The 16,007-nt window shown below is 37.5% G+C and overlaps 1 protein-coding gene across 2 annotated transcripts in view; it reads right to left on the minus strand.

The window, feature by feature from the left end:
• Window positions 1–879: 879 nt before the first annotated feature.
• The window catches only part of RBM25 (RNA binding motif protein 25), a 55,766-nt gene continuing 40,638 nt past the window's right edge, over window positions 880–16,007 (minus strand). For both annotated transcript variants that reach the window (XM_032345035.1, XM_032345034.1), the window contains exons 12-19: window positions 15,720–15,809; window positions 13,083–13,156; window positions 11,447–11,597; window positions 8,936–9,260; window positions 8,286–8,560; window positions 7,856–7,954; window positions 6,747–6,794; window positions 880–2,562 (exon numbers count right to left, since the gene is read on the minus strand). In XM_032345035.1, the coding sequence (XP_032200926.1) occupies window positions 2,470–2,562; window positions 6,747–6,794; window positions 7,856–7,954; window positions 8,286–8,560; window positions 8,936–9,260; window positions 11,447–11,597; window positions 13,083–13,156; window positions 15,720–15,809 (1,155 nt within the window). In that variant the 3' untranslated portion in view covers window positions 880–2,469. The remainder of the gene's footprint in view (window positions 2,563–6,746; window positions 6,795–7,855; window positions 7,955–8,285; window positions 8,561–8,935; window positions 9,261–11,446; window positions 11,598–13,082; window positions 13,157–15,719; window positions 15,810–16,007) is intronic.

Genomic DNA, 16,007 nt, shown 5'->3' on the forward strand with positions numbered 1-16,007 from the left:
AGAGGGGAAAAAAAAAAAGGCAATGATTCTCAAGACTTTCATACAGTTTTTTAACAATTGGAATGGGCAATATAGATGAAGATTTCCAAACTGAAATTAATCTATGGGCAAACAGTAAGGACAACCCAGAAAGCTCAAGCCATTTATTGTAAATTTCTTATGTGTATTATCCCAGACGTTAGAATATGCCAGTTTATGTATGTCCAGTTCATTATATGCAAATCTGAAAACAAGAAAGTTGAAAACCTTAGAACTTTAGCTTGGTAGCAAAACGGGTCTTGAGCAGATGTGAAACTATTATAAATGGTCTTTAACCCAAGGGCTCTGAGAATTCCTGTTCTGATGCAGAAATGTTAAGGCAGGAGTTTGGGATCTAGACACAAATCTCACTGGAGGTGTGATGCCCTATATGTTATGTGCCCTCAAGACTTCCAGATAAGGGTCCCTTAAGATACATACAGGAAAGAGCTGGAGAAGATGAAACCAAGTACCTGAATAAATCTTCATGCTAATGTTGGTTAAAAAAACAAAAACAAAAAACCCAGTATGATGCCTTCGAAGCAGTAATACAGTTAGATGGGAGTAATAAATTGCCTGAACTTGAATTGTGAAGCTCAGTGCGGGGAGGGGGTGTCAATTTGTGAAAAGGCTAGTAAATGAATTTACAGATGGCAAGGAGCATGAACTTTCTGAAATTTTCCCAGACCAGAACTTAAAAATGATAGAATACTAAAAGGGGGTATTCTCCACAAATGTATGATCAACCCGAAGTAAGGTAAATGGCCCGTTTTGACCTTCGTTACTAATAATCATAAATATCAACTCCATCAAAAATTAAGCCCACATCTTCAAGTTATGTTTCTAGTATGCACTGCACAATTACAACATGTTGCCATTTATTTAACAAGACTCTGAAAGAATGGGTCCCCAAGATCAAATATATACAGTTTTAATATTGGATATATTTACATAATGGAACCACCTCATGGTCCAATGTTAAGAACAGTGTTTCAAATTCCTTTTAAAGATGTAAAAAAAAATCTGGTAACTCAAGCTCAATTATGCTTTTTAACAATTCCACTCCCCGTCCCCAATTTTGTCTTTCTTTTAAATAAATACTCAGACCTGGGCACAACTGCACCTAATTTATGTTAAGAACTGCTTAAAACCTGTTACATTTTTGGGTAATTTTGCTCCCTGGTGAAGTCCTGTTCTACAATAAAGAAAGCCCTACGTATGTCTCTAAGACATTTTTAAACATTGATGAGCAGAGGTAAAAGGTTGTGTGCGTGCATTTATATCACTTACACTCATGAGATATAAACCCTTTATAAACAAAAAATTACTGGTAACTGCCTTAAATGATTTACTTTATCCTTAAAAATAAGATGTAAACTTTGCAAATTGCCATTCTGAACTCCTACTGTATTTTTTCATACTTTCCTGGTCTGTATTGCCTAACTTTACCTTTTGTTTTTTAAAAATGAGTTTTTTCATTTATGCTTTTCAGATTAGGGTGGGGTTTTTTTGGTTTTTGTTTTTTTTTTTTTAAACAAAGGAGTACACCAAAATAAAGCTAAGGACCAATTAGTGCAAAAATGCATCTAATAAGGCTCTCCAGAATCTAAGGATCTGCCTCATTTCTGAACAATGAAATTAAGGGGAAAATCATTATGATTCACATTCCCTTAAAAAAGAGAGGCTGAAGCAGCCAGCTATCAATAGGAAAGCTTCGTTCCATTCACCACACTATTGCTTGCCACAAGAGAATACCATGCTCTGGGAGACTAATAACCTAATTATCCCAGACATTTGGGTTGGCACAACACCACGTTTCCTTTACGATTCTACTCTTCAATAAGGAAATGTTAAAAGGAGCCCTCCAAAGAAAACTAGGGAAAAGACATTTATACATACATTCACACGAACACATTCATACAGAGATACAGTGGGAATGGATTGTCTGCTAAGCTTAGCATTCTAATTTAAAATTCCATGCCTTCAAGGAGGGCTTGCCATTTTTGATCAAGGGATGGGAAGGGTAATAGGTTATGATCGATATTCAATTAAAATTATTCATATAGGTTCCTATACAGTACAGTTCAACATTAAGTGCAATTCTGCAAAAGAATTGGGGAGTCATTTTAATATTTACAAGAAATAAATCAGCAGAACAAGATTATATCAGATAGGCTGTGTACAGTAGCTGCGGCTTATAAAACATACCAGTAATTTGTACCTGGTGAGTATAAAGAAAACCAAGGCAGGATTCAGATGTCTTTACAACCAAGGGAGTACACAGGGCATCAACAAATTAGAGGACAAAAAAATTCACATTTTCTACATTAAAAAAAAAAAAAAAATTACAGATCTCACAAATGTCTTTGAAGACAAAGAAAAAGCCAAAGTCCTCTGAAGGGTGGGAAAGAAGAAGAAATCTGAAACGGAACTCTAAATGTAAAAAGAGTTTTACTTCACAAGACCAATTTTCTTGGCTTCTGTTTCATATATCAATAATCTCCACATTTTGACTATAAAAACTTCTGCTTCTTCATCAAGTACCTAGAAAAGAAAAAGAAAAAACTCAAAAAAAACAGTTAACACATGTAAGATAAGCAATCATCAGCATCTCCCAATAGTGACTGGTATTTTATCACTTTCTGTCGTTGTTCAAGATTTTATTTATTTGTCAGAGACAGAGACCGAACCCAAGCAATGGGAGAGGCAGGCAGAGGGAGAAGCAGGCTCCCCACTGAATGAGCACTGATGCAGGAGGATCAGGACCTGAGCCAAAGGTCACGCTTAACCCACTGCGCCACCCCGACATCTTGTAGCTGGTATTTTAAAAGGCTTTATACATTGACAATCATTTACTTTCAATAAAATGACATGAAAGGAATCGGTCTAGTGTGAAAAATGTTATTTAGTAAATAAAAATTACAAAAAAGGATTGTGGGATGGGGGAGAATGCATTCAGCCAAATTCCATGGCTTACTAAATACTGACACCAAAGTATTTTATACAACTTTCATTCTTTCAATTTTACAAATACATATATACATATATAGAAAAACTATTTCCTAAAGAAAGCATTTTTTTAAAGATTTTATTTATTTATTTGACAGATGGAGATCACAAGCAGGCAGAGAGGCAGGCAGAGAGACAGAGAGAGAAGCAGGCTCCCTGCTGAGCAGAGAGCCTGATGCGGGACTCGATCCCAAGACCCTGGGATCATGACCTGAGCCGAAAGCAGAGGCCTTAACCCACTGAGCCACCCAGGCGCCCAAGAAAGCACATGTTATAAAAAAACATACTAATTTAGGCAGAAGTAGTTATACAACTGCATAATTATTTAAGAGTACCTTATCTACCCCCAAAACAGCCTTAAAATTGTGACTTATTAAGTCCTTATTACGTACATGACACTGAATTAAATATTAAGTGAGAATATATGTAAAGCATTTAACATTGCTTCTGGGATACAGTAAAAAACAGTATGTGAATACTATCATCACCAAAAAAGACATAAGGCTACTGAATAAATAAATGGTCTTCTCCCCTTGGGAAATTGGTAAATCATCTTCCTATCTATTTATGAGGTAGGGGAATTGTATTGTCCCCTACTCCTGCCCTCACACAACATGCAGATTTGGGCCTCTCTATACCAGAGTTACACTGAGGTAAAATGAAGAGCATGTTTCTTTCTACAGGTGGCAGCTACGACTGAGCTCCAGGGTATCGCTGCTGTGATGGAATGTGGCCTAGTGTTGCCAGGTCTCTGGAGCAGCAGATTAAGTTAGCAGGTAAGCAAATGGGGGGGCGCCTGGGTGGCTCAATCAGTTGGTTAAGCATCTGCCTTGGGCTCAGGTCATGATCCCAGGGTCCTGGGATTGAGCTCTGCATCAGGCTTGCTGTTCAGCAGGGAGCCTGATTCTTCCTCTTCCTCTGCTGCACCCCCCCAACTTGTGCTCCCTCTCTCTCAAATGAATAAATAAAATCTTAAAAAAAGAAAAAAAGTTAAGCAAACCAGATCTTGGGCAGACTACGTGGGTTCAAATGGCACTTCTACCTCTTATTAGATATGTGTCCTTGGCTAAGTCACTTAGCCACAATGAACCTCAGTTCTCTCACCTGTAGAATTGAGCAAACATTATCTACATGATACTGTCCTACTGTGGGAGTTAAGAGTTAATAGGTACAAAGTGTTTTGGAGAGTTGTACCTAAGTGATCAGAAAGTACCTAAAAGAAGCCAGAAATATTTTTTTGTTTTGTTTTGTTTTTTGAAAAATTTCCCCAAATTTCTAAACAATGACAAGTAATTAAAGAACTTTAACTCAGAATTCTATGAGCCAGACTTGAGCAGCAATTTGAGAGAACTACGCTGCAACCTTGGAAATAATACAGACCTAGGCACAAAAAATCACCAGTTAATAAAATGAGGAAACGTACAGTTTGAAAAAATCAGACTTTTTTTAGAAGAAAAAGTCAGATTTTTAACAAGAGCAAAGTACTATTTGAACTAAATTTATCCAAATAAAGAAATATCTACAAGGTGAGCTTTTGTCAGAACTGGTTGACAAAACTAGCCAACTGTCTGGTTTCTTCCCACTCTGATCAACAACGAGCCAGAAAATTAAAACAATGTAAGTAATTAACCAGTAAAGAATCTAATTATACTCCAAATATCATAATATTTCCACAGATCAAAATGGATTAACAATAACAAGTGACATCTTCACTGACAGAAATTGCAACTCAGCCAAAGCCAAATACTAGAACACTGAGGGCTTCTTTCTTTTTTGTTTTAAATTCCTTAACTCAAGCCCAACTATAAAACACTCTCTTGACCCAGGGATACTTTCCTAAAAAGAGATGGGAAGGCCAGGGAAGTGCAAATTCTACCCCCAAGGACCAGGATCTATTCATGTTTCTCCTTTCATCTGAGGCTCAGCAGTATGAAGTCAACAAACTTTTCACAAATTATCAGAAATTCTAAAAAAAAAAGAGCTGCATCAGCCCGGCTGAGCAGCAGAAAACTAATGTCACCTGGCTTTAGACATCATATAGTGCCTGGACACATCATATAGTGCCTTGACCTTGGAGCTCCCCTTGGTTAGGCCCCCGCACTACACCCCTCCCTGACAGGTCTGCAGTGGAGAATGCAAGCTCTCGCAGGCACTTGTCATCTTATGACATGCTTGCTGTTTCTTCTGACTCATCTGCCCTCTGCTGCCTTCCCACTCTGCCCTCCATTACTTTTTTTTTTTTTAAAAGATTTTACTTATTTGACAGACAGAGATCACAAGTAGGCAGAGAGGCAGGCAGAGAGAGGCCAGCGTGGTGGGGGGTGGGGGGAGAGCAGGTTCCCCGCTGAGCGGAGAACCTGACGCAGGGCTCCATCCCAGCACCCTGGGATCGTGACCTGAGCCGAAAGTAGCAGCTTTATCCCACTGAGCCACCCAGGCGCCCCTCTCCATTACTCTTTCCACTAACCACCCTCAACTTCTTTAATCATTTTTTTCATCTATTTACCTGGAAACTTGCTGTGTCCCTGAAAGACCCTGAGACACTGCAGCCTACTCAGGAAGTTCCATACTTTCAAAGCCTTCATCTCACAGGAGAGGGGAAACTGCTGGATCCTTCCTATTTCTGTGAACCGTATCTTCATCAAGATTCATGAGATCTCACGACACCCCCTTTCCACTCCAACAGCAGCTATCTAGCAAATACCTAGTCTTTCACCCACAACAGATGAGCACTTTGGCTGTTGGTTCCCGTATTTCTCTTCAATCCCTGTCCCAACACACAGAAGTTTCCATTTCTATGTGCATGACCCAGGCAGAAAGTTTATTATAGTCTTATTGACATCAGCTCTATCCCAGAAACTTTCTCCCATGGCCAAAGATGCATCCCACCTTCGTCGGGACGAATCCACCACTTGTTCTTAAACATTCTACTCTCTCACTATATCCATTCTTTCCAACACACCTCCCACAGCATCACTGGAACCACCACCCCGATTCGTGTAACCGCTGGCTCTATGCCGACCTTACTGCCTTCTTTTCCTAACTTGGAGCTCACGGTACATTCAACCACTCTCACCTCTACAGTCAATTCTCTTCCTTCTTCCTTTCCTCACAAAGTCACATTAGATAAATGCAACCACTGACACAACTCTAATATCCAAATTAAATGCAAGTGGGGATTTGATGTTTACTCAATGGATACCTGTCCAAGTGACAAAAGTTACACAAGTCTCTTCAAGTCTCAGTTTAGAAGGTAATTCCTGTGATGCTTTTCCTAACTGCCCTCCCTACCATCAGATACTCCATCTCCTCTGCCTTCTACATTTTTTTACATTTACATATGACTGCAAGTATATTACAATACCAGTATTAGTGTATCTGCCTCCCTCCTACTTCTTTAAGAGCAGATGTTCCACCTTTTCATGCTTCTAACACATTGTTCAACCCAGTAAGCACTTAATTAATGTTTTCTAAATGTATGAATAGATCCAGGATTTGTATTTATACATACAAACACGAAAGGCAGAATGAGAGTGTTAATGTAGTCTAAGGACATCCTAATGTAAGTGGTTTTAAACTCTTTTAGTGCAGATTCATATCTTAATTGGGGCTTCTAAAAAGAAAAGATTCTGGAACCAACATGGGTAAAAAATTAACCAAATACAGATTAGTTTGTTTACAGATATTAGAATATTAGTAACAGTAAATTTCTGACTTACCATGGCAACATCATCTAAAATGCTCTGAGGTGAACTATGAGCCATAACCTAAAAGAAACAAGTTAACTGTCATTTTCAAAATTAAAAAAAAAATTAGCAATACAGCCAAGAAAGTTTAATGTACCCTCATACTAATATGGGAACTTCTTGTGGCTGAAAAAACCTTCTGTAAATTTCTTAATCTTCAGAATCCTACTCTCTTCAATGGAAGTTTAGACAACCTGGGATCTTAATCACTATACTATGTGCTCTAATTCAAATACAGAGTTACAAATTTCAATGCTACAATGATTACAAGTAGAAAGGGCAGACCAGATTTGCTATTCCTAATATTAAAAGAGCAGTAGTGGTGGAAAAATAAGCATTTCCTTAAAATGCAATTCGTTATTCCTTTACAGATATACAGTGCTTCTACTATTCTGTCTCTAAGTCTTATCTGAAAGATAAGACTTTGCCTTCAGAAGACAATGGAAGGATGTGGTATACCTCAGTGATTAAGAGCACAGACTCAGCTCTTATTATAGGACTATGGTCAAGACCTAACCTCCCCCTAGGCCACAATTACTACATGTGTAAATGGGGATAATAATAGTAATTTACACTTGCTATGGTTGTTGGGAGGTTTAAAGGACATAAGATTCTATAAAATGCTTAACACAGTACCTCCCAAGAAGAGAGTCTGGGTCACAGCAAATTAACCAATAAAAATGACTGTTATTATGCTGTGAAGCAAACTATTCTGCTCCTCTTCCAAAGGATAGATGACTGAGAAATTCATGGGACAGGCTATCAGCTGTCTCCACAAAAGACCCTTCAACTGTATTTCAGCAGCATTCTAACCATTAAGACATGGGGTGGCAATGCATTCTCTGAGGCAGGGAGAGAGCAAAATTGGCAACAGGGAGCAAATCTGTCCTCCTTGACCCTCTGAAATGAAAGCATGTGGCGTAGGGGTCTTAAAGTGGAGGAGTTAAGTAGCCATGAAATCTCTTAAAAAGTGAGAGTAAACTATCATAGACTTGGCTTTGCAAGATCTTTTATTTTAGAGAGTGTCTAATATTTTAAAAATATAAAACAAATGTTGGAAATGAAGGGAGATCAAGACTAACCTTAGAACAAACAAAATCAACTAATGTAGCTTCTTCTTCACCTATGTATTCTATAATTTTCTTATTAATCCATGGTCTAATCCGTCGTTCCATCAATATCTGCAAAATAATGCATGGTTATTAAATTAAGGAATTTTTATTATATTTACTACTACGTCTATAGCCTCATGATTTTTCTTAAAACTAAAATACACCATGTTCTCATTCACGAGTTGAACTAACACAGGTATGTATCAAGATACAATCACTTGCTTCTAACTGATGAAGACTTCAAAGTACCACCAAGAATTTCCTCAATCATCTATTTAAATTCCCTGGCAGGCTAAGACCCCAGCCACATTAGCATCTCTACTAACAGAATCAGCAGACTTTATATGCTATGTTCAAAACCACTTCCAATAAAAATGATGAAATACAATTTGCTACTCACAGAATCCACAATAGACCAATCCAGGGGATAAGCAAAGAGCTCAGGTTTGGCTGTAGGAATTTTCTCAATGAGACTCTTAATGTGTTTACGCTTTTCTTCAGTGTTTACAGTGCCTTTGGCAGCATTTTTATCATCTTCACCATAATCCAAGGGAACCAGTTTCCTTTTTCGGGGTACATCATCACTGTCTTCGTCCTCAAATTTGTTAAAGACACTATCTACGGGGAGTTTCTTTCTCTTCACAGAATTAGGCTGACCAGGACTATTGGAAGCACCTATAGTAAAAATACCATATTAGCATGATGACTTAATTTTCAAATGTTAATTACGTTTTACAACCCACCATCCCTCAAGAACAGTGCATAATATACTTTCACAAATCTCAGAGAAAGATCCCAACTGTAAAAAATGACTCACTACTCACAAGTGCTAGAAAATTTAACTTTTCACTTCTTCTCAGAACTTGAGGCAGCTGCAGATATAGGAGCACTAGTAGAACTACGAAAACAATCATGAGCTAGAAAGGCATTTTTGAGTATTTTTCTATCTACCTACCAAGCAGCACATATTTATTTTTTTCCTTAAGGCAAAATTTAAGTATATGTAGGGGATTAAAATAAAAGAAAGAAGGAAGAAAAATGCTAACGTACCCAGTTTAAGACTTAGTCCTATTTTTGGCCTATGTTCCTCAGGCTGTTGTTGATCTGGTGAATTTTCGTGAGGAATAATAATACCACATGGAGACTCATCCCCAGGAGTGTTGGGGGTTGCATTGCCACTGGCAGAGGAAACGGATGGGGCAGAACTGATGGGCCTCAGAGTTGGCTTGAGACAGGGCTTTTGCTCCGGCTCTTCTTCCTCTTCTATGGGCTCCTCTCGTTTTTCTTCTTTTTCTTGCTTTTCTTCTTCTTCTTCCTCTGATTCAGGTTCTTGCTTTATTTGTGGCTGTCTGCGCCTTTCAGCCTCTTGTTCCATCTAAAATAGAAAAATAACATGACTAACAGACCACAACCATACTCCACTCAACCAGCTTTCTGTTTTCCATTATCTTTCATAAAACCTTTACTTTTCATTAGGAATAATGAAATACTCCTTGCTTCTATCATCAGAAAGCTGAGCAGGCCTATACAGTATCTTAGGTACTCTGCAAAATGTTTTCTTATACTTTTAACATTTAAATATAAAATGCATTAAGCTCTTCAGCTATAACAAAGGCAAATACATAATAACAGTAGCTAATTTAAAAGGAAAAGGTATGTTTTTATATTTTTATTGAAATTTTATCCCAAAGTTTCAATTTATCTTTAAAGATTGTATTTATTTGAGAGAGAAGGAAGGAGAAAGGGAGTGTGAGCGGTAGGGGAGTGGGGGTAAGGGCAGAGAGAAAGGGAGAAGCAGGCTCCCCATGCAGCTGCAGGGCTCAATCCCAGAACTCCGTAATCATGGCCTCAGCTGAAGGCAGATGATTAACTGACTGAGCCACCCAGGAGCCCCCCGAAATTTTATTTTAGAACAGATAGACAACCACGAAAGAGGCAACTCAAATCCTCAGCTTGGTCATCAACAATAATTTGTTCTGTAGTAGCTGGCTCGCTCAGCCAGGCGAGCATGCAACCCTCAATCTCAGGGCTGTGAATTTCAGCCCAATGTGAGTGCAGCAATTACTTAAAAATAAAATCTTTAAAATGAAATTATCTGGTCTTTCTAGGTCTCGCCTAAGGATGGTAGTCACTTTTGTATTCATGAACAGGAAGAAAGAACTAGAAGGGAAACAATTTTCGGAGTCAAAAGCCTATACCAAAATGAACACTCTCCCTGAAATCATGAAAAGATTAAAAAACAACAACAAAATGACCAAAAAGAGCATTATAAAAACTTGAGTAAATTCATCAATAATTTTTGTGAGCATGAAACAAAGAATGGAACAAAAAGACCCCAGGGATGCCTGGCTGGCTCAGTCGGTTACACGTCTGACTTAGGCTCAGGTCCTGACCTCAGGATCCTTGGGACTGAGTCCATTCTCAGTAGGGAGTCTGCTTCTCCCTCTCCCTCTGCCTCTGCCCCTCCATCCTGCTCATGCTCGCTCTCTCAAAGAAATAAAATGTTAAAAAAAAAAATCCAGAACTATGTACCAATTAAAAATTGGTGCATGACATGACTTAACCCCATCTACCAACTCACAAAGCAGTACAATCTGCGAGGCCTTCAAACCAACTAGTAGAGAATTAAAACAAAAACACACCCAACCTAAATGTTACAATGGTAAGGATTTAAAAGACCAACCATATACCATGATAGTCAAGGAATGAAAAAAGACATAAAGCTATAAACTGGCCATATTCTGAGTGAAAGATTACACCCAAGTAAAAGCACATCAGAAAAGAGCGTGTAAATTATAATCCCACTTACAAAATTCATGTGAGGGTCTACATATGCCTGTGTGATGAGATTTTAAAAATCACAAATCTCTAATGATTGTACCAGCTGATAAGAAAACAGATCGTTTTTAATTTCTTCACTATTGTGCTACATATTGTCTGACTCTTCTATTTTCTCATGTAAGTACTTTATCAGAAGGAAAAAGAACACAACTTCATTTTGAAAAATAAAAGGGGCATATAAGAAAACATGGCTTCTGTTGACAAATAGGATATAAAAGATTTTTTCAAGTTGATATATAAGAACTTACAATATTATTAGATTCACGATATTTTAAGAACTAAAAACTTTTCTCAAATGACACACTACTCTTTTTTGACAGACTCTTAAAAAAAGAATGGAGTATGCTATGTCCTATGCCAAAGTCCTTTCCTTTTTTAAAATGGCATGTTGCTCATGAAAACACCTTTATTTAGGAAATAAAAAAAATTTAAGGTGGCCCCTAAAGTCCTGAAATGTCAGAACACCTTATAGGAAGAACAGGTTTCTAGGTAAGTTTTATTAGATGACATTCATTTAACATAGGTAGTATTCCCAGAAATAAAGGATTAAGACACAGAAGGATGTTTAGAATAATTAAAGCTGTAAATCAAATAACACTGACGATCTGTATAATAAAATAAAGAAAAACCACTAATATCCTCCCCCAAAACCGCAAGATCCATGGAGCATAAACTGCATTTCCCTTATGAGAGCACTGTTGTGGACTTGGGGTAACTCACCCTCTGGAGCTCTGCATCTGGATCCGGATGCCCTTCAGCCAGAAGGCGCTGCCTGATTTCCTCTAGCTCTTCCTTCTCTCTCTTCCTATCCCGTTCATCTGCTTCCATTTCCTTTTCCCTATCACGCAACCTTTTCTGAAGAGCGCTTCCTCTGAAAAAGTAAATCGCAACAGGCTTTGATACTCAAGGCAACTATTACAACAGCTAGTATCTCCAAAAGTAGCTTCTTTCAAAACTGAAAGCTGCACATTGAGGGAATGAAAAATGTCTTACTGTTCTGTATCTGAGAACACCCAAGACAGTGTGCTCTCTACACACACGTTTAATAAGGAAGCAAGGTCTTGTCATTTACCACCATGCCTCAAGTCATTCTGTAAGTATCTAACACAAGGAGAAAACCATTTTCTGAAGAAAGCAAGCTCTCATTCCACAGGGAAAGCCCAACACACACACTGTGTTTTCTTGGATGTCAAGTCGTGAAAAACTACTACAAGAAGTAATAATACCACTAAGAACAGTTCTCTATCTTCAATTCAAAGCAATTCTTTCCCTTATGGAAAAAATCCTTGGAAGAAGTACTGTATAATCAACAGAAAGCAGAGCTGCTCTCTAGTCAGCAGTACATCTCAGAATGCTGAAATTATATACTACTACTGATTTTATGATTCAGTAATTTTACTTTTTTTTTCATTTTCTACAAACCCAAAGCGTTGGTATGCTTTCGAAGTGGCTAATTCCGATGTTTTGATTATGTGGGAGTACAGTGTATTAAAATTATATACTAAATTCCTTCACTACATGCCCTGGCTCATGTCAGATACATAAGGTTAAAAAGAGAAATCAAAATATTGTCCATATCCTTCCAAAAATTATAGTTTGGAATGGAGGAAGCAGAACAGAGCCAACAATTTTACCAGACTGCCAAGGTGCTAGAATAAGAGTAGCTTAGAAATGCCATGGGAACAAAGACATGAGGGAAGGCAGGCTTCACAACTCTCACTTTACAATAATATATCAGTAGGGCAGGAGATGAGATGGCAATGGGTTTGCTTTGCAACATTCTTTTTTTTTTTTTTTAAAGATTTATTTGACAGACAGAGATCACAACTAGGCAGAGAGGCAGACAGAAAGAGAGGAGGAAGCAGGCTCCCTGCTGAGCAGAGAGCCCGATGTGGGGCTCGATCCCAGGACCCTGGGATCATGACCTGAGCCGAAAGCAGAGGCTTTAACCCACTGAGCCACCCAGGCGCCCCCATCTTTGCAACATTCTTGAATGCAAAAAATTTTAGGCCACCTTGAATAGTTACCAACATTAGTTATAACTTGCTACAAAAATTGGACCTCTATAAAATACATGAAAAAAATTAATTTGTTTTAATATTATTATATGGACCACCACCCCACCAAAGATAGAATTGTTGATCCCTTTCCAACAGTTCTCCCCCACACTCCCCAAACAACATATCAAATATGGAGGTAATTACAAGGTAGAATATTAAGATTTTCTTCCTTACTCCAAACTTGCACCCTCTGGTAGAGAAAATACACCTAATAAAACACTCAAAGTATGAGCTCAGATTTGTTAAGTAGGAATGACAAGACTTACAAATATTTAAATAAAGCAAGGGTTCTTTACCTGTAATATTTGGGATCATCTCGATCGTCATCATAATCTTCTAAGAATTCTTTCAGTCTTTTAGCTTCTTTTGCCTTTCAGGAAATAAAAGACAAAGTGTGCAAAATTAACATGAAAATCATATAGACTATCCTCTCCTTCTTGGAGATAGATGTTTCTTACCCATACTACTGGAATTTTATAATTCTCATGTGCATTGCATATTAAATAGCATTAGAGATATTTTATCTTTTAGTCATAAATAACAAGCCAGATTTAGAACTTATCTCTGCAAAAAACAAAACAAAACAAAACAAAAAAATGCATATAATATTTCCTCTCTGGATATAATCTTCAAAGTACAGTAATGAAAACAGAGCATACCAAGAAACAAAACTGAAAGTTATTTTATTGAATCTATTATTAACTCAACAAAAATATTTTACATTGGTTGATAGATAATGCTAGAGAAAGTTTTTACAAAACGCAGGACTGAAAAGTCAAGTCACAATCATGCATCATTCTAACTCTGAGTACACAAAACATGAAAGTATAGGACTCTCTCTTATTTTTGGAATTTCAAATAACTCTTATATTTAATACCACTTATAGCTAACAATTACATACAAATACGCAATACATAAAAATATTATACTCTATATCCTTATCTATTCTACCAACTATTCTAGCTATTATACCTATATATAAAAGGAGGTAAGTTTCTGAATATAGTAAAAATTTAGACTACAGTAAGATTTTAATATATTGCAAAGTTCAAATATTACCTCTTTGTAGAGACTCCCCTAATCTAACCATCTATCCATCACCAATTCCCATCCCCCGAGCTTTCTCTGCACTCCCAAAATACTGTGAACAGACCTTTTCATATCTTAAAACACTCATACATAGTAACTACCTACCTCTCTGACAATACCACCCATTTATTTCAAAGTTAGCAGCATTTAGTTACTCCTGTATACCCGGTACCTAGCACAAGCACCAAGGCTAGGATATAACTTACACTCAAAATGCGTCAAATTAACGAGCGCAGATTTGTTAAGTAGGAATGACAAGACTTACAAATATTTAAATAAAACAATGGAAGGTCCATGAGATACATACTAAAATATAAACATAAATTACCAGTCTTGAGGAGTAGAAACCTTTACTTTTTACATCATTTACTTCTGTTACTTGAGTAGTTTTATAAAATATGCAAGTTTAACTTCTTCGGTAATGTATTTTAAAGTTCTCAAACACAAAGTAATAGGAAAATTCAGATTTGCATGTAAAAAGCAGCATCACTTCAAATCTATCCCACTATGCTGTTCACGGCAAACAACTCTTATTCTCTTCCTATTTTCTAACCTAGGGATAAAAAAGAAATTCTACAATGGGGGCGCCTGGGTGGCTCAGTGGTCTTCGGCTGGGGTCAGGATCCTGGAGTTCCAGGACTGAGTCCCACATCGGGCTCCCTGCTCAGCTGGAAGTCTCCTTCTCCCATTGACCTCTCTCCTCTCATTCTCTCTCTCAAATAAAGGAATAAAATCTTTAAAAAGAAGAAGAAAATGGGAGCTACAATTCAGGGGAGTTGAAATTACTGTCAATAATTCTGTGGCATTATAGATCTACTATACAGAAAACCCATACTATCTATCCAGCTGCTGCATGCACCCTCTTTTGGCTACTTAAAAAACTCCCACTACGTCTTATGTTCAAAAGCTATATGAAGATTTCCAACGTCAGTGAATTTTTAGGAAGAATAACCTCCAAACTGGAGATAAAGAAACTTTCATGAAATTCTGGCAAAGAGAGAACACGTGGAACATACTACTCAAGCAAACACTATGCTAAAATCTTTCTGTCATTCTTGTTAGTAACAACCTGTGCCAACGTTTCACTATTATTACAGTTTATCAAACAATGTAAACGCACAATACAAGTTTCACTTTTATGACCGTCATGTAGCTAACAGGTAGCATAAGGAAAAACTATAATTCATAAATGTTATATACAAGACAAGAACTGTGATTTACGAGAACAGTTCTTTACATGGTATGTTATGTGGATTTAAATAAAAACATGAAAAACAAGAGGTCTTCTCATGACACTATTCCCATCATCCCCATGTGCCACACTAGTACAGAACAGAATCTATTCATGCTTCCTCAAATTCAAAATGCTACAGACTCTTAATCAAAGAACGTTTTATAAATTCTCATTTTATATATGACTCTAGGGCAGACCTAATTTAACTTCAATGGTACGCCAAGAGATAATTTTGTTTATAGCCAGCAAAAATGTGAAAATTAAGCGTAAAAAAAGAGAGTCTGGTGTACTGGAATTGTCTGAAGATTACTTGAAATATATAAAAATTAAATTATGTAAGGCTGCCTGGGTGGCTTAGCCAGCCAGGCGTCCAAACGCTTGATTTCAACTCGAGTGGCAATCTCCGGATCATGAAATGCAGCCTCACTGGGTGTGGAGCCTGCCTGGGATTTCTCTCTCTACCCCTGCCTTTGTCCCTCTGCCAACAAATTAAATTGTCTTGAGAACTTACACATTTTAATGACACCTCTAACCTAGTTAATGGTCAAGAATTTGACCTGATTTTTATCTTAAAAAAAAAATTCACTGATTCATAATCTAGACTATTACCATTTCTCTTCTTCTTTCTTCTTCTCTTTCAGCCTCTTTCTCATATTCCCGAGTTTTCTTCCGTTCTCTGATTTCCCAATTCTTAAGGCGCTAAAAAAGAAATTGTCAAATTTAATAAAACAAATGTATGCAAAGGGCTCCGAAATTTTTGACTAACCTACTGAGTAGCAAGTTTTAATAAAAGCATTTCCTAGGGCATCTGGGTAGCTCACTTGCCCAGCTTAGTTAAGTGCACAGCTCCTGGTTTTGGCTCAAGTCATGATCTCAGAGTTGTGAGATCCAGCCTGT

The sequence above is a fragment of the Mustela erminea genome, chromosome 5 (genome assembly GCF_009829155.1).
Source record: "Mustela erminea isolate mMusErm1 chromosome 5, mMusErm1.Pri, whole genome shotgun sequence".
Lineage (NCBI taxonomy): Eukaryota > Metazoa > Chordata > Mammalia > Carnivora > Mustelidae > Mustela > Mustela erminea.